This window comes from Cervus elaphus, chromosome 17 (genome assembly GCF_910594005.1).
Source record: "Cervus elaphus chromosome 17, mCerEla1.1, whole genome shotgun sequence".
Taxonomy (NCBI): Eukaryota; Metazoa; Chordata; class Mammalia; order Artiodactyla; family Cervidae; genus Cervus; species Cervus elaphus.
In genome coordinates, this window is record NC_057831.1 from 15073492 (window position 1) to 15099205 (window position 25714).

General features: G+C 35.8%; 1 protein-coding gene across 7 annotated transcripts in view; it reads left to right on the top strand.

Moving 5' to 3' along the window:
- ZGRF1 (zinc finger GRF-type containing 1) overlaps nucleotides 1-25714 on the top strand; it is a 58246-nt gene that overhangs the window by 3648 nt on the left and 28884 nt on the right. For 6 of the 7 annotated variants that reach the window (XM_043870875.1, XM_043870871.1, XM_043870872.1 and 3 more), the window contains exons 3-14: nucleotides 626-706; nucleotides 4964-5023; nucleotides 6432-6617; nucleotides 7062-9270; nucleotides 12785-12858; nucleotides 14740-14790; nucleotides 16357-16443; nucleotides 18103-18288; nucleotides 20072-20174; nucleotides 20270-20367; nucleotides 22674-22797; nucleotides 24609-24664. In XM_043870875.1, the coding sequence (XP_043726810.1) occupies nucleotides 626-706; nucleotides 4964-5023; nucleotides 6432-6617; nucleotides 7062-9270; nucleotides 12785-12858; nucleotides 14740-14790; nucleotides 16357-16443; nucleotides 18103-18288; nucleotides 20072-20174; nucleotides 20270-20367; nucleotides 22674-22797; nucleotides 24609-24664 (3315 nt within the window). Of the gene's footprint in view, nucleotides 1-625; nucleotides 707-4963; nucleotides 5024-6431; nucleotides 6618-7061; nucleotides 9271-12784; nucleotides 12859-14739; nucleotides 14791-16356; nucleotides 16444-18102; nucleotides 18289-20071; nucleotides 20175-20269; nucleotides 20368-22673; nucleotides 22798-24608; nucleotides 25253-25714 lie in introns of all 7 variants that reach the window. The other variant, XM_043870878.1, reaches the window with a different exon arrangement.

A 25714-nucleotide genomic window follows, 5' to 3' on the forward strand; every position in this document is an offset into this window, starting at 1 on the left:
GGCAATGAAGAGTTCACATGCCGCAGTTAAGGATTCTGAACGCCACAGTGAGGATAGAAGACCCCACATGCTGCAACTAAGACCTGGTGCAACCAAATAAAAACAAAAAACAAAAAAACAAAAACCCAAACTAAAATAGGACACTCTGTTACATTTGAATTTCAGCTAAACAGTGAATAATATTTTAGTATAAGTATGCATCTCTTAAATATTGCCCTGTATTCTGTCTGGCAACCCTGTATTTTGCCTAGAGTTCACACTGGTTATGCAAAGTTCTTTGGAACAAATTCTTTGGAAGCTTGGAACCAGGAAATAATTTCTTTCTCTTGAAAAACTGGCATGTCTGTTCTATCTAGATGAATGGTTCTTAACCTCTTTGGTGTCAGGACCCTTTTATATTCTTACCTCTCCTTTGTCCCCTCCATTGTCTTTTACTATCAAGTTTCCTTCTTTTTTTTTTTTAATTGATGTTTCATTGTTATGATATCTGTGCTTTTATTTTGATAAATAAAAGATCCTTGTGATGTCTTACATATTTTTTGTATAAAAGAAGGGTATAAAAATATATAACATTTAATACATGGAAGTAGAAACCATTTCTTTCCTTTATACTTTTGGAAATAAGGTACTATATACTCATCAAAAGATGAAGAAGTCAAAAGTATGGCAAGATGGAATTCTGAAGATCAGTCACTTAGGAAACAAAGTAAGTGCAAAACAGTGGACTGAGGAGTCTAAAAGTTGGGTTCTTTTGATTGAATATTAAGAAAAGTCTGTAGATGATAAAATCTTGGATATGTCCATAAGCTGATGTGAAAACAGAAGTTGTCAAATGATTCCTATATCACAGTGATTAATTTGTGGATTATAAAAGCTCAGTTAATACTATTTAATTTTCTTTGATTTTTTAAAAAATGAGATTTTCTATGAAACTTTTTAGGAATTTTGGTACTTTTTTTCTATGCTGTAATAAGAGTTTAACTATACCAAAAAAACTACTATAAATATATTTGTAACACAATAATGCTCACAATGTAATGGTACATATAGAGTTGACATATTTTAGAAAAGCTGCCAATTTCTGAAACTATGTGGGATTCTTTTCTTCTATTTTTGGATTTTCTTCATTATTTTCGGATATCCTATCAAGTCTTGAGAGAACTATTTACTAGGATAAATCTTTGACCCTACTAGATATAGTGATCCTTCTATGGGTGTCTTTTCCCATTATCATTACCTTCATCTGTCAAATTTAAATGTTCTACTCTTATCAGTTCTCATGACTTTGTTTAATACCCTTGTCTCCTCATTCATCATAACCACCTCTTCTTCATCTGACTTCTGTGATGCCACGCTCTCCTAATGTTGCTTACTGTCCACTTGTAAGTATTTTCTGCTGGCTAATTCTCTTCCCATGATTAAAATTTTTGCTCAGGACTCAGGCCTTCATGCTTTTGTAGAAATGTATAAAGATGCATAAATTATCTCTCTCTCTATGGAGGAAAGGGAGATTTATTGGAAGGAATTGTGTAATGTGATCACAGAGGCTGACAAGTTCCAACATTTGTAGTTGGCAAGCTGGAGACCCATGAGAACTAATAATGTAGTTTTAGTGTTTATGCCAACAGGCCTGACACCCAGGAAGAGCCAATATTTCAGTTTGAGTTATAAGTTAGGAAAAAACTGATGTCTCAGTTAAAAGACAGGCAAGAATTTTCTCTTACTTGGCCTTTTTGTTCTATATAGGCCTTCCAGTGAAGGGATGAGGGAGAGCAATGCTGTAGTCATTTATTTTATTGAGGTGTATTTCTGACATGACTTTATTTTAGTTTCAAGTGTATAACTTAATGATTTGATGTGTGTATACATTGCAGAATGAACACAGTAAGTCTATTTCCCATCCATCACCATCCATAGTTAGAAAAATTCTTTTTCTTTTCTTTGTGATGAGAACTTTTAAGATTTACTCTCAGCAAATAAACAGTTGTTGTTGTGAGCCCATGGACTGTAGCCCGCCAGGCTCCTCTGTCTATGGGATTTTCCAGGCAAGAATACTGGAGTGGGTTGCCCTTTTCTTCTCCAGGGGATCTTCTTGACCCAGGGTTTGAACCTGCATCTGTTGTATATTTTGGACTTTTCAGGTGGCTCAGTGGCAAAGAATCCACCTGCCAATGCAGGAGATGGGGGTTCTATTGTTTCTCTTAATAGTACCAAATTTAAAAGAAGAACTTTATTACAGATGAGTTGATGACATATTGGACACATTGGCAAGATTGTAGCCTCCTGAATGAAGCCAGCAGTTAAAGATCTCCACATTCCGTCCTTGTTCTACTTACACGTATCTATCACTCTGAGATTATCAGTAAAAGAGACTTTTTAATATAGAAAGACTACTTGTAAGAAAACAAACCTCTTAACGAGGTACCAGGCACATTTAAAGCATGCAGTGAATAGTAACTATTGCTATAGATTTTGTCTTCAAGGGACTTTTATCTACTTTTTATCTAAGAGCCTAATAATTAAAATATGTATAGCGATATGTTTAAGGTTCTATGAGATTACAAATGAGAGATGTCAAAATTTGACTCTGGTTCAAAGAAGTCTTTCTGGATGAAGAGCATTCTTTTGAGTATTTGTTTTGTTTTGTAAACAAAGTTGATAGGTTTGAGGGCAGGAAGCTGAGCCTGGAGTCATGGCTGTAACAATGTGGAGGTGTAGCACAGTGTGAAACACTTCTGGGAGCTAGAAACAATTGACTGTGGCTGGAATAAGGGTCCATGTTGGAAAACTGTAGGAGATACAGCTAAAGACGTGGGCAGGAGGCATATTATAAAGGACTTCGTGTGCTCAGCCTGAGGTGCCAGTGAAGAATTAGGAGCAGAAGAATGACATAATCATGTTTCTATTTTTAGAAAGATCACTTTGGCAGCTATGTCTAACATACCTTTTAAGTGGCATAGGATGAAAGTCAGATTGGATTTAGAGGACTTACAATAAAGAGGCTGTAGAATAATACAGACAAAACGTAATGGGGCTCTGACCAAGCAGGCATTAGCCTTGACAATGGAGAGAAATGATAATAGAGAGAAATTGTGAAAATATAGAATCTGAAGGTCTTGGATATGAAGGAGAGGAGAATCCAGAGTGACTTTTAGGTTTCTGTATTATGATCATGGTACTGAGTGAGATAGGATCTTTGAGAAAGAAAAGCACATTTCGAGGGAATGATGAAGATTTTGAGTTTCATTTTGAAACTCTGTTTCATTGACTACGCTAAAGCCTTTCACTGTATGGATCATAACAAACTGTGGAAAGCTCTTAAACAGATGGGAATACAGACCATCTTACCTGTCTCCTGAGAAACCTGTTTGTGGGTCAAGAAGCAGCAGTTAGAACCCGGTACAGGACAACTGATTGATTCAAGGTTGAGAAAGGAATGGACAGGGCTGTCTGCTGTCACCCTGTTTGTTTAACCTGTACACTGAGCACATCATGAGAAATGCTGGCTGGATGACTTACAAGCTGGAATTAAGACAGGCGGGAGAAACAGCAGCAACCTCAGATATGTGGATGATACCATTCTAATGGCAGAAAGCAAAGAGGAACTAAAGAGCCTCTTGATGAGGGTGAAGGAGGAGAGTGAAAGAGCCAGCTTAAAACTAACTATTAAAAAAACTAAGATCATGGCATCTGGCCTCATTACTGCATGGCAGATAGAAAGGGAGAAGGTGGAAATAGTGACAGATTTTTCTCTTCTTGGGCTTCAAAATCACTGCAGATGTGACTGCAGCCATGATATCAGAAGACGATTGCTTCTCGGCAGGAAAGCTATGACAAACCTAGACAATGTGGAAAAGCAGAGACATTATTCTGCTGACAAAAATCCGTATAGTCAAGGCCATGGTCTTCTCAGTGGCCACGTACAATTGTATAGTTGTGAGAGCTGGACTGTAAAGAAGACAGCACCAAAGAATTGATACTTTCGAACTGTGGTACTGGAGAAGACTCCTGAAAGTACCCTGGACAGCAAGGAGGTCAAATCAGTTAGTCTTCAGGGAAATCAACTCTGAATACTCATTGGAAGGGCTTGTGCTGAAGCTCCAGTATTTTGGTCACCTGATGCAAACAGTTGACTCATTGGAAAAGTCCCTGATGCTGGGAAGATTAAGAGCAGGAGGAGAAGAGGGCGTCAGAGGAGGAGATGGCTGGACCGCATCACTGATGCAATGGACATGAACTTGGCAAACTTCGAGAGATGGTGAGGGACAGGGAGGCCTGGCTTGCTGCAGTCCATGGGGTCGCACAGAGTCAGACATGACTGTGATATCGAACATCGAGCAGCATGGCTACAGAGATAGAGAGACACAGGAGAAAGCAAGAAAGAGATCCTCACCTTAGTTTCCTTTTTCTCCCATATCCTGCACATTCAGTAGGCTTTACTCTTTATGCCTCAAACAATTGTCTTATCCCATTGCTGAGGACTTATTTCAAGTTCTAATCATCTCTTTGATCCTTCATATCACACCATTACAATAAACTCTTTACTGATACTGTTTCCTGATTTGCCTCCTGTAACTTACTCCAATTCTGTTTTCTCCCCAGTTTCATTCTAAGATTCTCCTGGTAGGGATTAATTTCTTGAATTTATGTGTACGCCTTTGCTGTCTTGCACACACTGAATGGATGATTAGTAAACATTTGAGATAGATGTACTTTCTTTTTTTCCATTTATTTTTATTAGTTGGAGGCTAATTACTTTACAATATTGTAGTGGTTTTTGCCATACATTGACATGAATCAGCCATGGATTTCTAATCCAAGTTTACAAAGTAGGTAATCCTTTCAAGACATGATTTACTTATATAACAACTTTTTATTTGCTTTGAAGATATTTCAGAAAAGTAGAATTATTTTGTGTCCTTTTTTTTTTTAAAGTGTTAATAATTGTTTTGTTTTAATATAGGCAATTTTATATGATGACAAAGGAGGATGTTTGGAGAGTTTATTTCTTAAGTGCCTTGAGGTATTTTAATATATCTTATTTTTAAGCTATTGTTAAAAAATCTTTTACTTCCTTTGTGAATATTGTTAAATAGTATATTAATGGTACTAATATTAGTAATTATAGATAGTATTTATTGAACATTTATTATTAGCTAGACTCTGCTAAAGGCTTTTAGATATTGTTTCATTTAATCTTTATACAGCCCTGTGATTTTTATAGACTTAAGAGTATAGTACTGAAAGATTAAATAATTTACCCATGTTAAAGTGGTAAGGCTGGGATTTGAGCTAAGAAAATTATTCTAATTCTATTATGTGGTTTTGAAAAGCAGAGAACTACAGTGGGATATATTTTGTGAAACTGTTCTTATTTAAAACATTTTCTCAAATATTTATGTTTTTCTCTGGAGAAGGAAGAAAAGGGAACCAAAAGCATATTTTAGTGTAAAGAATAAGGATAGTAGAAGTTGTTTGTTCAGGATTTATTTCCCACTTTCACATACTTCCTAGCTAACCTAACCTCTCTGTGTTCACCTTCTCTACTATAAAATGAGGACCATGGACATATTCGACTTGATTGGTCAGAAAATTAGAAATAGCTTAGGTAAAGTGCCTCGCTGTTTAGTACAGTGATTCTCAAAGTACTCAAATGTATACTTTTATTATCATTGTGTTGATTTTGGCCATGGTACTTAATCTGTTTTAAAATTTTATGACAAAAATGGTAGTGGAATTTTTATATTTATCAAAAGAGGGTCTAGGAGGAGCGTTATTTTAGTAGATACTTAGTTGATGGTAACAACGGTTATTGTTATTTCATTTAAAGTTATTTCATGAGTAAAGATTGAGTACCTTATCTGTGATAATACACAGATTTTGCATGTTACCAACCAGGTTGATAATCTTTTTATGTTGCAGTCTGAAATGGTGATAGTACTGTATTCTGTTTATTAAAGTGATTAGAAATGCTATTTTGGAATATAATTGTTTAAGTAACAGTTTATAATAATTCATGATAATTTTATGTATTTAATTCAATTAATTTATAAAGATATATGTATAACTGATTATTTAATAGCTCTAATTTAAGAATTACATTTAATTTTATGAATTCTAAGTGAAATCCTTGAGATGAAGCATAGTTTTCTTGTTTGTCTTTGTATCGCCAGCATGTAGCAAAAGTGCTCATATAATCCTTAATATATATTGTTGAATAAACAAATTAGTGAATTTATTTTATTGTATTACTTTTTTGTGTGCTTGTTGATAACTAGTGCATAGTAATAAATAATTTAGTTATTGATTCATTTAGCAGCTATTTATTGGATATCCATTGTGTCTTTGCCTGTGCTGGAAGCTTATTGCAACACATATATCATCAAATAATTAGACATATATGATTTTGATGTTTATTCTTTAAAATTTAGGTTAAACCTGGAGATGATTTAGAAAGTGATCGGTACTTAATCACCGTTGAGGAGGTTAAAGTTGCTGGAAGCACAGCTGTCAAGCAGGACGTCATTAAAGAAGCACCAGTATTAAATTCAAAGAGGTGTATGTCTTCTGGCCGATCCCTTGGGTGTCAGCTTGCTGGTCTAAAAAGGAAGTTTACTGTAAGTTTCTCTGTTGAAAATAATAAGTCAATATATATTTATAAAATCATTTCAAGAAGTAGTGAATTGCTAAGCTGTTGTACTGTATGATTAAAACAGTACTTCATAGTAAAGGCTGTGGGAGAAAGGAAGTGAACTCTAATCTTAATACAATGAGTGTTTGCATTTTAGCATAGCAAAATTTATATATATATATATTTTTTCGCTATGCTGGGTCTTAGTTGTGGCATGTGGGATCTAGTTCCCTGACCAGGGGTCACACCCAGGCCCCCTGCATTGGTAGTGCAGAGTCTTAGCCACTGGACCACCAGGGAAGTTCCCCAAAATTTGTATCTTAATTATTTATCTTGTAAAACATGCACATTCTTTTTTCTTTTTTAGCCAGTTCATTTTACATTTTCTTTATCATCTATAGAACAGCTAATAATTGTTTAATATTTTTAGGGTTTTCAAGGACCACGTCAAGTGCCAAAGAAAACGGTTATTACAGAAAATAGTGAACCAGCTGCTTCACTTGAGTCTGAGAAACCTGGTCCTGTTTTTCTTTCACCATTGTACAACACACCTCCTTTGTTTTCTACAGTTGGCAAGAAAGATACAAGTAATATGCCAACAGACTCTGAGAACATTGTCACTTACAAGAACAGAGAGCGAAATGGCATACCTTTTTCTTCAGTTATCTCTACTCCATCCTTCAAGATTAACCCAGAAGTGCTATGTGAAGAAAATTATGCTTGCTGTCCTATCAGTTCTGTAAATAAGCATTCAGATTCTTTACTGACCGATGAGTCCATGAAAAGAGATAGTTTGGTATCTCACGGTTTAGGAGTTTCACAAAACATTAGAAGCAAAGCCCAGATATTAGCTCTTCTGAAGTCCACATCCACAAGTACGTCTAAGGAGCTAAATTCTGAGATTATAGGACATTTCCCTCAGATACAACCACAAGGAAGTTTAGCAATTCCTACTGAACCAAATTGCTTAATTGAACAGGAAGAGTATGTTGAAGTGACGAGCACAGAAAGTTTACACAACCAGCATCAATCAGAAAATGCCATGAGAAATAAAAGTCGGTGGGCCATGTATTTATCCTCACAGAGTTCACCTGTAGATTCTTCTACAGTAGATGGAAAAAATGCAGAAGAGAAACCCAAGACCCAAGAAGGTAATTTAAACTTGAAAGACCTTTCGATGCAAAAAAGGATCCAGTTCTTTGAAACATGTGCTGAAAAGGGAAAAAGGTATAATGAAGATAAGCTAATAGATGATAATGATCAATCCTGGGATCAAGAAGGAAAACTAGAAATTTCTTCATTCTATGAAAACAGTAGCTTACCAATTAATTGTAGCATTGTAGTCAATGATGGCTTATTATTAGATTCTGACATTCAAAAAAGTAATAAAAGATCTGTTGATCAAAATGACCAGATAGGCATAAAAGGATCAATTCTTATTAGAGAAAAAGCACAGGAGATAAATATAAATGGAACACCAGAAAAAAAGTATGAACATCTACAAATTGAATCTTCACTAAGTAACAATTCTGGGATCTCTGATGATAGTACTAATATATTTTCTAAAAGTAGTACTAACAATGAAAGCCTTAGTAGTATTCATGAACCCATGAGTGATATATCACAGCCACTTGTGGAAGTCACATTTAATCTAAACAATTTTGAAACCAGTGACACTGAAGAGGAATCACAGGAAAGCAGCAGAATTTCCCAGGATTCAGAGGATTGGGTGAAGGAAACTTCGGTTAATAGCAGCAATTCAAGATGTGAGAATATAAGCTGTAAAGAAGTTAGCAGTGAGCATCTGCCTCTCTCAACGTCTATTGGGGACACACTTTCAGAGACATTTCCCACGAAAGAGATTCTGCCATCACAGTTTTGTGATAAAACTTGTGTAGGTTATGACACAGAAACTTGGAAGGCTGGAAACACTGGAAAAGAAATAAAGGAGGTGTGTAGTGACACATTAAGCAATTTTGACTCATCTTTAGAGTGGACTGATGATAGACATGTAGAAAATGATGAAGGCGCTAATAAATCCATTAGTGCTTCCTTCCCAAGTAAATCTGAAAGTATGAACACAAATTTAAATATTCCTCATTTTTTAAACATAGCCACTGATCAGAAACCTGAAAACAACCCATTTTCAGAACAGGCTCAGACTCGGCCTCTTATTTTGGGAAGTGACTTAGACAAAAATACCAATCAGGTTTTACCATTAACCTCTAGCAGTGGGAACAGTATCCAGCTATTAAATGCCAAACAGATTCATTCTAAAGAATGTATTGCACTTGATAAATCACAGACGCAAGCTTCCAATTCTTTGTGTTACCCTTTGGGAAAAACACATATTTCCAGAGACACAGAATCACATATTTCTGAATCTGAAGAGGTGGGAAGGAGTCAAAGTTTATTCCAGGACCATATTGATGTAGAAACTTCTGGAGAAAGCAAACAATACTGGAATAATCTTAGAAATTCTTCAGAAATTTCTGGATTAGTAAATAGCATTTCTCTCTTAAAATCATTGGCTGAACACAGTACGGCTTTGGAAGGCTTGGAAGTATTGAAAAAGAAAAATACCTCCTTTAAACAACAAGGAACTCTGCAGACGTATGAGTCAGATAGCAATCCTGAAGGTTAGAATGGCATGTCTCATCCTCATTTGTTTACAGCTGTGTAATATTTTACTGTGTGGTTGAACCATTATTTGCGCAACCAGTCTCCAGTATTTTGTTATTGCAAATAATGTGACAATGAGTAACCTTTCATATCTGTATAACTCTATGGGTTTTTTGCATGTTATTGCAGGTCTGTCTTCAGGGCAAATTCCCAGCAGTAGGTAGGTGTGTTGCGTAAATGTGTGTCTGTTAGATACTTCATAATTCCCTCAAAGGAATCATACCGTTTCTCACTCCCAGTAATAATGGATGAGAGTGCCTGTTTCAGCATAGCATTGCCAATAGAGTATGTTGCTAAGCTTTTGAAATTTTACCAATCTAATAGATGAGAAATGAGAGCATGTTTTAAGTTTGTATTTCTGTTACTACAAGTGAAGTTGAACTTTTCATATACTTAAACATCATTTGTCTTTTTTCTTGAACTGTCTGTTCTACCTTTTTTTTTTAACAAAATTCAGCAGTCTTTAATACAAAGATAAATTAACACAACCTTTAAAATGGCACTTTATTATAGGATACATACCAAAATTTTAAAAGATGTATTTTCAGTTTACCGTTAAATAAAGCAAACAAACATTTCTGAAACATCAGTGCCCATTTTGCTATTTTTTTGCGTGTGTGCTTCAGTTTTTATTTATTTATTTACTTATTTATTTTTCTACCTTTTTATCCAGTCTTTTCATGGTTGTTGGTCTTTTTATTCTTTTTTGGAAGAATTCTTTAAATATTAGAAATATCAGCCCTTTATCTATGATATATGTTGCAAATATTTTCTTTCAGTATGTTATTAATTGGCCTTTTGACTTGGCTTATGGTGTTTGCCAACAGTATATTTTTTAAAGAAAAATAATGTAGGAGATAATATTATGTACATATGAACAATTACTTTATAATATTCAAAAGTTAAAATTGAACTCTTATTATTCTCAAGGAATCCCTGAGAAAAATAGAAATAAATTATTGTACCTAGAAAATGTTTTTTTTAATGTAGTTAATTTGATGGTTATTACTATAATTTATTTTCTAAAAAATTAAAAATATTGAAAAATGTGGGTAGATGTAGTTATGCAATATCAGATAAGGATATAAATTTCTAATATAAGATTTAGGAATTACAGAATTTAGTTTTGGGAAATTTTTTCTTTTTTCTCATTAAGTTGGAGAAGAGGATTACAGTTAATTCTCATTATTTGTGTGATATATGTGCTATAAAGTTACCAAACAGTAAATTAGTGAACAGTAGGCCATTGCTTTTAGGAGAAATGCAGGGTTAGTTTCCTTCAAACCTCTGGTCAGAACATTTTCATCAGCTAATCAGTATAAAACGTTGTTTTTTTTTAATTTATCTTTTTATTGAAGGATAATTGTTTTACAGAATTCTGTTGTTTTCTGTCAAACCTTAACATGAACTATCCATAGGTATACATACATCCCCTCCCTTTTGAACCTCCCTCCCATCTCCCTCCTCATCCCACCCTCTAGGCTGATACAGAGCCCCTGTTTGAGTTTCCTGAGACACACAGCAGATTCCCATTGGCTGTCTATTTTACACATGGTGATGGAAGTTTCCATGTTACTCTCCATACATCTCACCCTCTCCTCCCTTCTCCCCGTGTCCTTAAGTCTATTCTCCATGTCTGTTTCTCCATTGCTGCCCTGTAAATTCTTCAGAACCGTTTTTCTAGATTCTGTATATGTGCGTTGGAATACAATATTTATCTTTCTCTTTCTGACTCACTTCACTCTGTATGATAGGTTCTAGGTTCATCCACCTCATCAGAACTGACTCACATGCATTCCTTTTTATGGCTGAGTAATATTCCATTGTGTATATGTACCACAATTTCTTTATCCATTCATCTGTCAATGGGCATCTAGGTTGCATCCATGTTCCAGCTATTGTAAACAGTGCTTCAGTGAACAATGGGATACACGTGTCTTTTTCAACCCTGGTTTCCTCAGGGTATATGCCTAGGAGTGGGATTGCTGGGTCATATGGTGGTAAAACCTTGTTTTATGTGTGTTTCCATTTAAAGATGCCTTACTTAATATATACTGGTGATTGATTAACACTGAAGTTATGACCAGCAGCACTCTAACTCCTGCCTGGATGAAACCTATCACTTGTTTTCTACATGAGGGACACCATAGCCTTCCTGCACTTAGGAACACTGGGCAGCAGTACACGTAGGAAACATTTTAAATGTTAGCAGAGTCACCAGTGAAAAGCCCTCAACTATGAAAAACGTACTAGCTAGATCGCAAAAGGGACACTTGTAGCAGGAGAGCTGAAATTAGAAGGTGGAATGTCTCCTTGTTCTACCTCAGCTGGGAATGTGCACATCAAGAAACTCATTTTTTCATAGTTCTGCATGTCTGCAAATGACCTCAGAAAGATAGCTTTGATCTGGGAGTTACAAAATTTTAGTAAGTAAGTGGGATCTGTGAATAATGAGGATCGACTGTATTTTCTGATATAGATGTTTCTCTAAAGAATGATTAAGTTGGTTTTCTTGAGACAATTTGAGGAGATGGAATTTCTTATTGGAATATAACAAATGACTTCATGGATTTTAATTCAGAATTAGAGAAGAATCAGTTTTACCACCATTTTAGGATGTGTGAAAATGTTAAAAAACACATTTTCTCCAATATGTTAAAGTTTTTGTGAGATAATGGCATATATTTTAGAAATGTTAATTTAGAAGTTTATTCTTGAGTGAAGGCAGTAAAGGAAAAAATAATTTTCATCCAGTGCCTTTTAAAAATTCTTTTTATAAATAAGCTCAAGTTCCAAAATTTTTGTTTCATTTAAATATAGTCTGAATGTTTACAGGAAAATAATGAAACCAAAAATAATAATTGGTAAAGAATGAAGTTTACACTGAATATAGCTATGTTTATTGTTTTTTTTTTTTTTTTTTACCAGAAGTAATCACTTAAAAATTATAGTCTTATTGGTGATTTTAGAAGAAACTGAGATTATTGAATCTCTTTTAACGGAAAAAAATCCCATTTTAAGCAGATAACTGATAGGTGTTTTGACTTAGCCACCCTGTCCTTCTTTCCATTCTGCAGCCTTCCCAGCTCTTCTGTCTCAAAGTCTTGCCACTTCTTTTGCCTTTTGCCTGAACACCTTTATTCCTGCATAGCTGGTCTTCTTATCCTCAGGTCTCAGCATTTCTTCCCATGAGAGATCTCTCCAGATCATCCTGCTAAAACCACTCTATTATATCGCCCTGTGTTATGAAATCCTTTTGTATCACAGGCTGAATTTATTTACCTTCTGTGTCCCTCTGTTTTCAAGGGATCGTGTTTGTTTTGTTCACTGCTATTTCCCCAGTGTCTGGCATACTGTAATTTCAAGATAATGGTTACATTGTTTCACTCAGTTTAAGAAATAAGTTTTAAAAAATTTTAGAGCACTACTATATGTTTGACGAATAAGATCATTGGATTTTGTCCATTATAGCTAGGAAACCATTGACTACAATAGTTTCACAAGCTACACCAAAGTCTCCTCATCTGAACCAGGATCCTCATCAGGTACATTTTTTTCTCAGTATATTTATTATTTTCAGATAGAATGCTCTAGAATTTGTAATGATATTATAGAAATACCGAGGGTTTGAAGCTATCTTGGTTCACCACCTCCCCTGTATCTCTGATTTTATTGCATCGCTTGGCCAAAGGAAATACCTAGCAGTTCCATTTAGTTAGTTAGTAGTGTTAAAAACTTACCATGCCCTATTAACTTGGTAAGCATTTTGGTTTTTCTTTCCAGTTTTATGGAGATATAACTAACAGTACTGTATTAGTTTAAGATATGTAACATAATGATTTGATATATGATATGCATATATGACTGTGAAATGATTGCAATAAGCGTTTTATTTTTAAACATTTACTAATGGAATGCATGTCCCTGTTGGACACTGTCCAGTTTCTCAAACCTTGGAAGAGATTCGGTTTCTAGGTCCACACTGATTTTTGCTTGGTAGTTGATCTTTATCATAGCAATTTCCTAAAACCCAGCTTCACAAAGATAAGCTGTCACTGACGGAAATGACAGATTTGATGTTGAAACTGAGCTACCTTGAATTAGTAGTTTGTTCAGTTTCTGACAGATGTCTAATGACACGGTGTTTCCCTCGAATTTAAATCATCTTGTGGAGCCCCCATTGAGTACACTGAGGCACTCCAAAGTACCTTGTTACACCAGTTTGGGAACCATGGAAATAATGTAAAAAATAATAATACTAATTAGGGTGAATTGAAATTCTGGAATAAATTATCTAAATTAGTGTTTCCCAGTGAAGATGCTTTTAGCACTTTTGAAGAAACAATTCTTTTATTGTTTCATTTACCCCTAGTTTGTATCGTATTTTATTTTTCATGTTACCATTTTTAAAAAAATAATATCAATTTTTTCCTCAGTTTTTAAATACAGAAAGAGGTAAAAAAAATAAAACTTACCAAACCACCTGAATGGTAAAGAACCTGCTTGCCAGTGCAAGAGATGTAACAGACATGGGTTCGATCCTTAGGGTGGGAAGATCCCTGGAGGAGGAAATGGCAAACCACTCCAGTATTCTTGCCTGGAGAATCCCTTGGACAGAGGAGCCTGGCAGGCTACAGTCCGTAGGATCGCAAGAGTTAGACATGACTGAAGTGACTTAGCATGCATATTACCTGGAGATAATTACTGTTAACAGTTCCAGCTTTTTTTGGCCTATTAAAAAGTGTGGTTAGATTAATGGGAACAAATAGTTTTATATCCTTTCTGCCTAATATCGTATTTTATTTTCTCACATTATTAAAAACTCTTAAATGTACCTCTTTTTTTTTTTTTGCTGCACCAGATCTTAGTTGCAGCATGTGGGATCTAGTTCCCTGACCAGGGATTGAACCCGGGGCCCCCTGCTTTGGGAGTGCAGAGTCCCAGCCACTAAGCCACCAGGGAAGTCCCTTACATGTACCTTTTAAAGGTTACTTACCATTCCATTCTGTGGATATCCTGTGCTTTGGACAAGTAATTCCCTATTTTGGACATTTAGATTATTTCTAGCATTTTGCTTTTGTAAATAAAACTTTAGTAGATAATTTTGCACATAAATGATTATTTACATTTTAAAGTGTTTCCCTAGATTTGATTCTCGGAAGTGGAACTGATAATTTGAAAGGCCAAGAACATCTTTCTTAGATGTTGATATAAGTCAGATTGAAATATTTTAATGTTTTACAATAGGAATATTTGTTTCACTTTATATTTACCAGTACTAAGATCTTTTAAAATTCTTCCTAAGTTAAATAGTATTTAATTAACACCTACCTTTTATTTCTTTGATTACTAGTAATGGTGTCCTTTATTTTTTATTTTCTAACTTACTGTTACCTTTTGGCTTATGTTAATGTTCTATTCCTAAGATGATAAAAGAAAATAAAGTTGAACCAAGTGAATCACTTCAGTCTTTGCAGGTGAGTTAACTTTTAAAATGTAATGTAACCAGACATTGTATCTGTATATACAGATAAGTATGTATCTGTATATGCCAGATAAGTATGGCATGTAATTATATGTTTGTGTTTTATATTGCCAGTTTTCAAATTTATTTGTAATTAGTTACCCTTTTCTACTCATTTAGATGAGCATACTGGCTTAAGTGCCCTGTGTAGCCAATAGGATTTGGTTAAATAACAAATCTTTTATCATAAAGTTAATTTTGCAAACTTGCAAGCATTACCTAATCCAAGAATTGCCATCAACAGTTACAGCTGCATCTGCAGGCTGTGTTGCTTAAAACACCACAAAACAAAATTCACTGTGGTCACTCAGTCATTTTTCACCCTTATATTAGTATTATAAGATCAAATGTATAACATAACAGCAGCTTCCTAATTTAACTTAAATGATCACATCCTTACTGCTTTTTTTCAGTTAAAAAAATATGGTTTAAACTTTTTCAGTGATAATTATCACAAAGTATAAATTTCAAATTAACAGTCACTTTTTCCCTTCAGGATGAGTTGCCATTTAAAATAAATGTCATATATTTTTAAAGCAAAATATTTTATAATCTCACAGTAATGAAAAAGGTCTTAGAATCTTTTGCAAAAAAAAGTAATTTAAATCTCTTTAGTATTAATATTGAAGTACATTTGTGTTTTTATAATAGTTTTCTTGCTACAACTGAAACAAACTCTTCATATATAGTAGTGCTGGGACTTTCAAAATTTAAAGTTAGGGTGCTCTTTAAGGATATACTTAATGCCACCTTCACTTTAGTTTTGTAAGTATAATTAGTCACACACAGCAAAGGAGCTAGAAGATATTATACTATGCTAATTAACTTTTAAAATTCACTATATTAAAAGTGCTAGTAGGAGTTGAATATTTTTAAGAGCTACTTGATTGGCAGTTGTGCTTATAGAGTTATAAAAGGAAAGTGACCATTGTGTGAAGAAATACAGTTTACCTCTTTTAATGACAATTTTTTTCTTCATAATTATTAAACAAAAATTACTCCTACAGTTGAGTTCATTTTCTAAGTCTCAAAGTCTCCAAGTCTATAATTCACATTAGAAATTATGGCTATTTTATTTAATAACTTGAACTAAAAATGACTAGTTGCTGTTGTCTATATATTCTATTTTGTAGTTGCTAGAAAATGATTCATTTTTTAAAGAAAGTATTATACTTTTTATGATTTTCCTCCTTTAATTTCACTCTAATTTTTGAATTAAATAATCTGCATTAACGTAAATATTAGTATGGGATTTATAACATACTAACATACAGTCTTAAAAGATTACAATTAAAGTTTAGAATTAGAATTTTCGAATATGCTGAGTTTTTAAATGCACTAGGATAGTCCTTTTTTTGCTAGAGCACTCCTTTGTCAGGGGCAGTTTATTGTGTGTATGTATAGAGAGAAGCGAGATGGAGATGATGTGTCCTCTAAGTTTGGGAATATTTTCCCATCAAACTCATAAACCACCTACAAGATTATTTTAGCTAACACAGTAATTTATATTTTATCCTAGTTCTTTCCCTTGGGCAGTGAAGAAGAGACTGCTTTTCTAGCTGTTATTCCTAAACAAATGGAGAGAGAAACCTGTAAAGACCCCAAGGTAAAATTTGTGAATTGATTTTTTAACCCACTGTGTTTTCCTGCTGTTTTTTACACAACTTTAGAGTTTTCGTAGACAGGTTAGTGAGCAAAATGAATTAGCCTGATTTTAAGAACAAGAGAAACTAATGACTGCTACCCGTTTTTTGGTCTTGAGCCCTCTCTCTGTTACTGATTCCCTGGTAATGCATTATTTATACATAGGATACCCTAGGGATTGGACACAATGATATATATAAAGTACAGTTAATGAATGTTCAGTGCAGAACAAAGTGAAGGTGTCCATGGCTTTTCATTTACTATAGTTTACTTCACCACTTTTACTTCAGGCTAAATGGGTAGAAGTATATATAACCAAAGCTCTCAGTAGTACTGCCCACTCCACAGCAAAAATTGATAGAGATAACAGCATATATATGGGTGGGTTTTGTAAATAATGATTCTGTTCTTAAAACTCAGCATACCTCTGGAAAAGATAGACATAGTGGCAAAGAAAGCAAGGCATCTGTTTGCTTATAGAGAATTTGTATTCCCCATCAAACAATGCAGAAATATACAGTCTTTAAAGGTTTATACTTTTTTTTTTTAATTGATATGTGTCATATTTTAAAATTCAGAATGTTTTCAACAAAACTCCTGTTCCAGAGGCATTTTAGTTCCTTTAAAATGTGTAGTTTAAAATCTTCATTATTAAGTAAGGATGTTCAGATTATATTTTTTGTCATTTTGTTAATTTATCAGTTAGAAATAAATCCATTCTTTACGTACTTTCCTTCAGCTCTACACACTATTTTTCCACCTTCTGGGTAGACTTTGTCACCTTGTATAGAGTAAAAATCCTAGAACCCTCAAGGGGGCAGCAGAGAAAGCCATTTGAAGTCTGAAAGCAGACCCTGTCTCTGAGTGGGTGAGAGCACCCCTGTGAGGTACTCTTAGACCTCGTTTGTCATCAGAGCTACAGGATCAGATTATCTGGGAGACTAAGAGTCCAGCATCTCCCTTGCTAATAGCCTGATAGTTTACAAAACCTTTAAACAAAGGAAATGCTTCCTCTGTTCCTTCTTTCTTCCCTTTCTACATTCCAAGCATGGTGTTAAATGCACATGATACCTTGATGAAGCAGAAGAGTTTCTGCCCTCAAGGAGCTTGCAGTTCAGTTAGTAGAAAGAAAAGAAGAAACTTCATTGATGTCTGTAGGGGCTTCCCTGGTGGCTCTGGTAAAGAATCTGCCTGCGGTGCAGGTGCCACAGGAGACACGGATCCGAACCCTGGGTCAGGAGGATCCCCTGGAGGAGGGCATGGCAGCCCAGTCCAGTATTCTTGCCTGGAGAATCTCATGGACAGCGGAGCCTGGTGGCTACAGTCCATAGGGTCATAAAGAGCTGGACATGACTGAAGCAGCTTAGCATGCACTCACACACATGATGTCTGTAATGCAAAGCTGTGGGGCATTTCCTGGTGGTTCAGTAGTTGGGACTCTGTGCTTTCACTGCCTAGGGCCTAGGTTTGATCCTTAGCTGGGGAACGAAGATCCCACAAGCTGTGTATCATGGCCAAAAAAAAGTAATACTTAATAGAAAGCTGAATTATGCATTGTTTTCTTTGTATGTATGCATTGTAAATATATTTCTCACTACTCATTTTTAATAATTTACTGTAGCCTGTTGAGTTTCAAGGGCACCAGGTGAAAGGATCTGCTACTAGTGCTGTGATGGTCAGAGGACACAGTTCACAGGTTGGATGCAGTCAGTTTTTGGATAGCACTGCGTATGAAAGCTGCACAACAAACACTTGTGTTTTGACACCAGAGTTGCCTAGCACTTGTATGCAGATTGACTTCTTGCAGGTAAAATTATTCTTATAGTTGCACCTTGCCAAAGCATTTTCTTTATGTCAGTACTAAATTTTGCAAAGGAAGCATATTTACATCCTTGTACAGCTGTAAGTTAAAAAAGAGTTTAGTAGATTCACATGAAGCATCATAAATCAAACTAAGCAAGACAAGACGATTTGGAAGATTTACTGCCTTTTTTAGGATCAGGAACTTAAAGGAATACTTTTCACTTTAGAGAATAGTAGGAATTCATGACAAGAGCAAATAGGCAGATAATATATAGAAAATATATTTTAATAGCTACTAGATCTATTTTCCTTCTAATATGCACCCCTCTCCCCTGCTAAGTAGATACCAGGTACCTCTCATTGCTACCAAGTAGAAGAGGTTATTGAGAAAAGGATGTATGCATGTATTTGAAACAGTATCTGTTAAAGAGATTTAAAATTTTTCCATTTTTTATTAAAGCATAATACACATACAAAATAAATGCACAGACCACAAGTGCACAGCTCAATAATTACCATAGGGTGAAGAGAGCCATGTAACCTCCACCCTTAAGAAACAGAGCATTACCAGCATTACCATGGTTATTGGGGTTTATCAGCTTGTTTCTTATTGGGATCTCTTGTAGTAGGTACTTTGGTTTGACTTTCTTCCATATTGCTAAGCCTATACTGTTTCCCTGTCCTTTTAATATATTGTAATTCAGGGATACCATCATTTCTTAGTTTCATCAAAGGTAAGAGATGTTTCTATTTCTCATTTCTTGGTTTTTTTTTTTTTTGAGAGGAGAATAAAGAAGTATTCCATACTGAAAAAGAAATTTATGTCCATTTGTTTTATTTTTAAATATTTTCACATACATAAGTATGGTCATGTTTTATATCCCGAGTTTATAAAAAATGTTCTAAGGCAAAGTGACTAACTTACCAACAGAGATAAGAACTTTGAGAAGTGTGACAGATTGCTTGCACACAGCAGTATCTGAACTTTAAAAGCTATCTTGTATTTCATAAAATCCCAAGACACTAATTAACTGTAAGCACCATTATAATGTATGATTCTAAGAAATGAACACCAGTCAGTTAACATTACACAGTGCTTTTTCACTGCCCTTTTAAAAACCACACACTGTAAGATTTACAGTCTTCACCATTTTATGTGCATACTTTGGTAATGGGAAGTACATTAACAGTGCCATGAAATAGATCTTCAGAACTTTGTTCACCTTCACTTGGATTTTTAATGTTACATTTAGTGAAAGACTCTTAGATTTATTTGAGCATAGAGTTTTATTGTATATCACACTGCTTTGTTTTCTTGTCTTTCCATGAATACAATACTTTTTGTTTGGTGCTAAACCCTAGTTTGATCTTCTTGAAGACATATAGACAGTAGAATTGCTTTAATATGTCTAATATTAACAATGCACAAATTCATATTTGTGATCATTATTTGACCAGTATGACTCTGCATATAGTTGCCCTTTCACAGGCAGAGATAACTATGTCACAGCTGTTGTCTGTGCTATAGAGATATAAAAATGCGATTATTTTTAAGGTGTATCCCTATCTCAAAGATGTTAAGAGATAAGAAATATGAGCGATAAGAATTGATGAAATATAATATACTCTACTTTCTCTGAATGGAATTGGCTTCATAACATCTCTTTGTTTTTCTGTGTCTCAAGTTATAACTATAAACTATATATATGTATATATATACAGATAGGTAAAGTTATGGATGTATACACACTTTTTTGTAAACTGATAAATGGATCTCTATTTTCTAGTTCCCAAATGAAGAAAACTTTCCAAAAGGAGATACTAGCTTTACTATTGAAGACAATTTTCAAGTGATAGCTGAGTTTAATAAGGACTTGATTAAAAATGATTGTAAGTATATTATAAATAAAATATAATATTAAAAAGTTATTTGACATTGAACAAACTAGTGTATAAAAATATTCATGCTTTTTCCCGCCCCACAGCAATTTTAGATTTCCCTCCTAAAGATTCAGACCATTTACATAATTATTTGGATTATAATTTTAAATCAACAGAGAGGACTTCGTGGGAAAAAAATAAGGTATAATGTAAACAAAGTTGTTTTTCTTTTTGGTTTGTTTGTTTTTGTGGCCACACCCTGTAGTTTGTGGGATTTTAGTTCCATAATTAGGGATTGAACCCAGCCCTGATAGTAAAGTGTTGAGTCCTAACCACTGGACTGCCAGGGAATCCCCTAAACAGTTTTAATAGTTGTGAGTAAAAAATTTTGGTGAATCTTAGAAACAGCAAGTGTAAATACCCTGAGATTGACGAGCTGGGTGGGTTCAAGAATGTGAACGAGGGCCACAGTAGCTGGATTGTGGGAAGTCACAGGGAGAGCAGTAATCACATGAAATTGGGAAAGTGAGCAGGACCAGATGCACAGTCTTGCAGGTCAGATTAAGAGCTTGAATATTGGTCCGTGTTCCAGTAGGAAATTACTGGAGGGTTTCAGCAGAAAACTCATTACATTTACATTTTTAAAAGGTTTTGTTGGCTGCTGTGTGGAAGATGGATTTGATGGACGCTGTGGTGGAAGCAAGGAAACCAGTTAAAATGAGCTGTAGATGACAGTGACTTGAAGAGACTGTGGCAGTGAAAGTATAGAGGAGTTGGTAATTAGGTTTAAGGTAAATTTTGGAGTCAGAAGCATGGATGTTGCTAGACTGGCTGTAGAGAGCAGAGTGAAGGAAGGGGAGGAGAAGGCCGCCTGGATTTCTGACGTAACAAAGTGGCCTGAAGTGGGCTTTACTGAGTGGAGTCAGCTGCAGGGCTCTATTAGTCTGCTAGGGCTGCTGTAACGGAGGATGAGTGACTTAAACAACAGAAATTAATTTTGTCACAGTTCTGGAGGGTAGAAGTCCAAGATCAAGTTTCTGATGAGAACTCTATTCCTGGCGTACGGACAGCTACCTTCTCACTGTGTCCTCATGCATACTTCCTTGGCGTGTGCACATGGGTAAAGAGAGTGCAAGAGAGTGAGATCCGTCTTCTTGTAAGGACACTAATGCTGGTGGATCAGGGTACCACTCTTTAGCCTTGATTACCTCTTAAAGGCCCCATCTCCAAACACAGTCACACTGGGAGACTGGGAAGAAAGCAATAATAAGAGGTGTTGTGTCGTAGTGGGCACCCACTAAGAGGCCTCCTGTAAAACAAAACTCAGGATTGTCCTCCCTGAAGGATAGAAAAGTAAGGTATTCATACACCAGTTCCCGTCTCTCTTTGGCTGAAGGTTACACCTGGCACGTTTGGCCTGCCCTACCTGCTGTCCCAGCCACTGTCCTCAGACAGAAAGATGTAGATGCTTGAGGCAGGAAGCCTGGGACAGGTAGGGGAGCGATTCCCCAACTGTAGATGACCTCAGAGATAGGCCAGGGAGACACGGCAGGACAGCAGCAGCGTCTGTCACAGCGGTCAGTGGTGGAGACCTTAGGAACTCTTCAGTGGGCTGTGCTTCCTGCCACGCAGAGGAGTCTGGTCTACTGGGAAAGACACAGAAGCGGACTTTCAGAGAAGGGCCAGAGTTAGTGGCAGCAGAAGCCCTGATTCCAGCTGGTTTTGAGGCCCTGGGCCCAGTTGTTCTGTTCAATTCATACTAGATTTTTTTTTCATTGGAGGATAATTGCTTTACAACGTTGCATTGGTTTCTGCCATACATCAACATGAATCAGCCGTAGATACAGATATGTCCCCTGTCTCTTGAACCTCCCTGTCACCTCCCACCCCATCCCACCCCTCTAGGTTATCACAGAGCACTGCAACCCATACTAGATTTTTAAGGTGATTAATTTCTAGAAGTAGCAACAAAATTAAATCCTATTAGGAAGAGAATAACATAGAGAATGATATGACTGTTCAGATATGGAATAATGTTTTAAACAGTTTATTCCATTTAGAAGCAATATTTTGAAGTTTAGATCAACTGTAGATATGCCCTAGACCTAAGGATATAAAGAGAAAGCTGTTCAGGCCTTGGGTTTGCAGGAAGTGTTGCCTTCACAGCTCCAGACATGAGGTCTGCTTAAGCCTATGTCCCTAAGACTGGAACCTGATCTTCACAACCAAATCCCCATAACCCATATCAATCCAAATCAGAATCTGACCCATTTCAAATAAACCCAGCAGGTTTTATGTTCTGTATTTCACTTTCCATTATCCTTGTTTATTTTAGTGCATTTATTCTATCCTGCCCCTTTTGGAAGAAACTTTGCCCCACTATAGCTCTACACAATGTGCTTGAAAGCATTGTTTTTATAATACAGTTACTAGAATTTGTTCAGACTATAGGGAAAAAACGCAATAAGAGGATTTTGGTCTGTAGTTTTGTGTCTTCTTTCTGGATAGGTGACATCACCAGAACAGAAGATCTCAACATTAAGCCCTGTTTCTACTTTATGTTTTAACTCGAGAGATGATGACTTCATGCTAGAATTCTCTGAGGAGTCCCTGAAAGCGCAAACTTTACCTGGTAATCTTCACTTTCTCAACGAAGATAATTGTTCCCATATGGTTCTAATCTATCTGTCCATGTAAAATGAAATTTTTTATTTGAGAGATTGCTTCTAAACTAAAAATAACCTTGAAACCAGACTCAGTGTCTTATACCCTCATGCCTTCCCACACTCTGCTTTGACTTTTTCTGTTGCGGATGCCTCTTACTTCCAAACCCAATACTCCCTTCTAGCTCTCTGGTACCTTCTTCTTTATCCTCTCAGCTTCTCATCTCAGACCTCTACCATTGCCAACACTTCTCACAGCTGTAACTCCAGAGCCTGGCCCCTCTGTAGCCCCTTCCCCTCCCAGGGAACGGGTTCATTGTGAATGTCAATCATGGTTGACCTTCTCATAACCTGTCAGCGTCCCCTCTTTTGCTTTGGGATCCTGGCATTATCAGGGAGCTCTTCAACTGCTGCAACCTCAACTGCATTCTCAGGCTTCTGTGTCTTCACACGTTACACCTCTTCCCTATGAGTAATTGCCTGCTTCTTGGTAAGATAATACATCTGTAGGATCTTTTCCAACTTTTCTGTTCCTCTCTCTTTTCTTGTAATCTCATCAATGTATCTTCCCTTGATTCTGAAGTTAGGCTGAGTGAGGAGTAAAGTTGTAGGTAATTTTTTGGTCATGGGTGGATGATATAAAAGCTGTAAAGTGTCTGGATAATTGGGTTGGAGAAGGTTTAGTGCGTGTGGATGGTAGAGGAAACGAGGTAGGAAGGAGTCAGTATGGGAAGAATGAGTATCTAAAACAAGTGAAGTCACAGTGACATATAGGTGAGTTACACAGTTCTACCATGACTTTTACTGTTTAATCAGGTGTTAACTTTTCTGTCAGTGTTGCCTAATCAATTTGTTAGGATTACATCATAACACTTTACAAAAGAATGTCATTGACTTACCTGCTGTCCTACTACCTTCCCAAGTGACTGCCAAGATTTATTTCCAACAAAGCAGAAACTGTCAAGAAGAAACATTATTATAAAATAGGAAACCATAGCATTTTAGATAAAAACTTGAAGCTTATATAGTTCTCATACAGTATTACTATTTATTCAGCAAATATTACTGCTTTTAAAATTTTCAGGAATGTATCAACTACTCATGATGCTGAAAGGAATTCTAATACTCAGCCAAAATCTGCTATAACATGAGTTTACCACAGTTGAGCTCTTATCACATAACAATGTATCAAAATAAAGCTAAAACTCTTCTTTACCCTGAAGGTCAACATATTAATCCATGAATGTAATAAATATATAAGAGAGGTTACAACACATCAATAAATAAACCTTGAACTTCAGTCTCTGGAGAAGGAATATAAAGATGAGAACAAAACCTAGCTTTGGTTTTCTGTCTTAACTTTCTTAACTCTGCCAGTTGGTTACCTCTAGGCCTTGGTTGGCAACCTCATCTGTAAAGTGAGAATGATGAATCCCTTCTTGGTTGTAAAGTACTTGAAAATTTTAGTGTTACATAAATATAATGCAGTATTTTGAGGGTGGGGTAGTTGTGATGGTGGTGAGTGGAAATTATTAGCTAAGAAAGAAAAGAAAAAGAGAAGGATTTCAAATTTATCAACCTTAAAAAAGTTTCAGAGTCTAAAATTAAGTTTGAAATCTTTATTTTTTTAAGACCAAAACCATTAAAAATTTTTAAAAGGATATGTGATTTTCTGGTACAAGGCATGTTGGTACTTTTTGCTTTTTTGTATGGATACCCACTGTTTTCTAAAGATTGGATGATACCTGTAATACATTTTTAATTAGCTCTTTTTTTTCAGTAATGAAAAAATCAAGTTCTCTGGAGAATAAGAACCTTCAAAGGCTTTCCTTCCAAGTAAGTAGAACCCAAGCTCCACCTGCAAGCGGGCCACCTGACTTAGACTCTTGTTCATCTATGATGGGCGGCAACAGGCAAAAGGCTTCTGGTTCTCCCATACTCAGCTTGTGTGAAGAGTCAGCAGTTCCTTCTTTTAGCTTTGGGCCCAAGGACCAAAGTGAGGCTTCTTTCCCTAACGAATCTAGGGAAATGACTCCAAGTGATGTTTCACTTCTTGATAATACATCTACTCAAAGCAAGTGGCAGAAATATCAAAATATACGCCAGTGCAACTTGACTACTCCAAACAGAGTTGATGAGAAGGTAACAGATGGCTTCCATGCTGAGGCTGTTTCTGGGATGCATTTTAGTAACACAGGTGAAAGAGAGAGTGATGCTGTGAATGAAAGTTCTTTAGACTCTGTGCATTTACAAATGATAAAACACGTGCTTCAGCAGCAGCAGCAGGACTTTAGCAGTCAAGATTCGGTTTGCAGAAGGAAGACATTTTCTTTGAATATAAACCAGGCTTCTAAGACTGAGGAAATTCAGAATATGTTAGGAGAGTATGCCTGCTACAACTGCAGTGTAACAGGAGATTTACAGGTGAGGAAATACACCAGTGTTTTCTTGGTGCATCTTTTCCAGTACTTATCTGAATTTCAACAAAAGAATTACCAAAGTCATACAAGTGAAATGATTTTAGTCTTGAAGCCAGTGGCTTTGGGTTTTTTTGTTTTGTTTTGTTTTGTTTTTAGTTTTCCAAAACTCTTGCTACAGTCACATTTTTTTTTAAAGTTCTTTTTATTTATTTAATGGATTGATTTGGCTGCACCTGGTCTTAGTTGTGGCCTGTGGAATCTTAGTTCCCTGATCAGGAATCAAACCCAGGCCCCTGCCTTGGGAGCATGGAGGGAGTCTTAGCCATTGGACCACCAGGAAAGTCCATCACATCTTCTTTGACTTAAGACCTTTCTAGAGGTTGTAAACACTAAATTGCATATTTGAAAGTGTCTGGTGCGGTATCTGGCATATAAAAGGTACTTAAATTATAGTTCTGTTTCCACC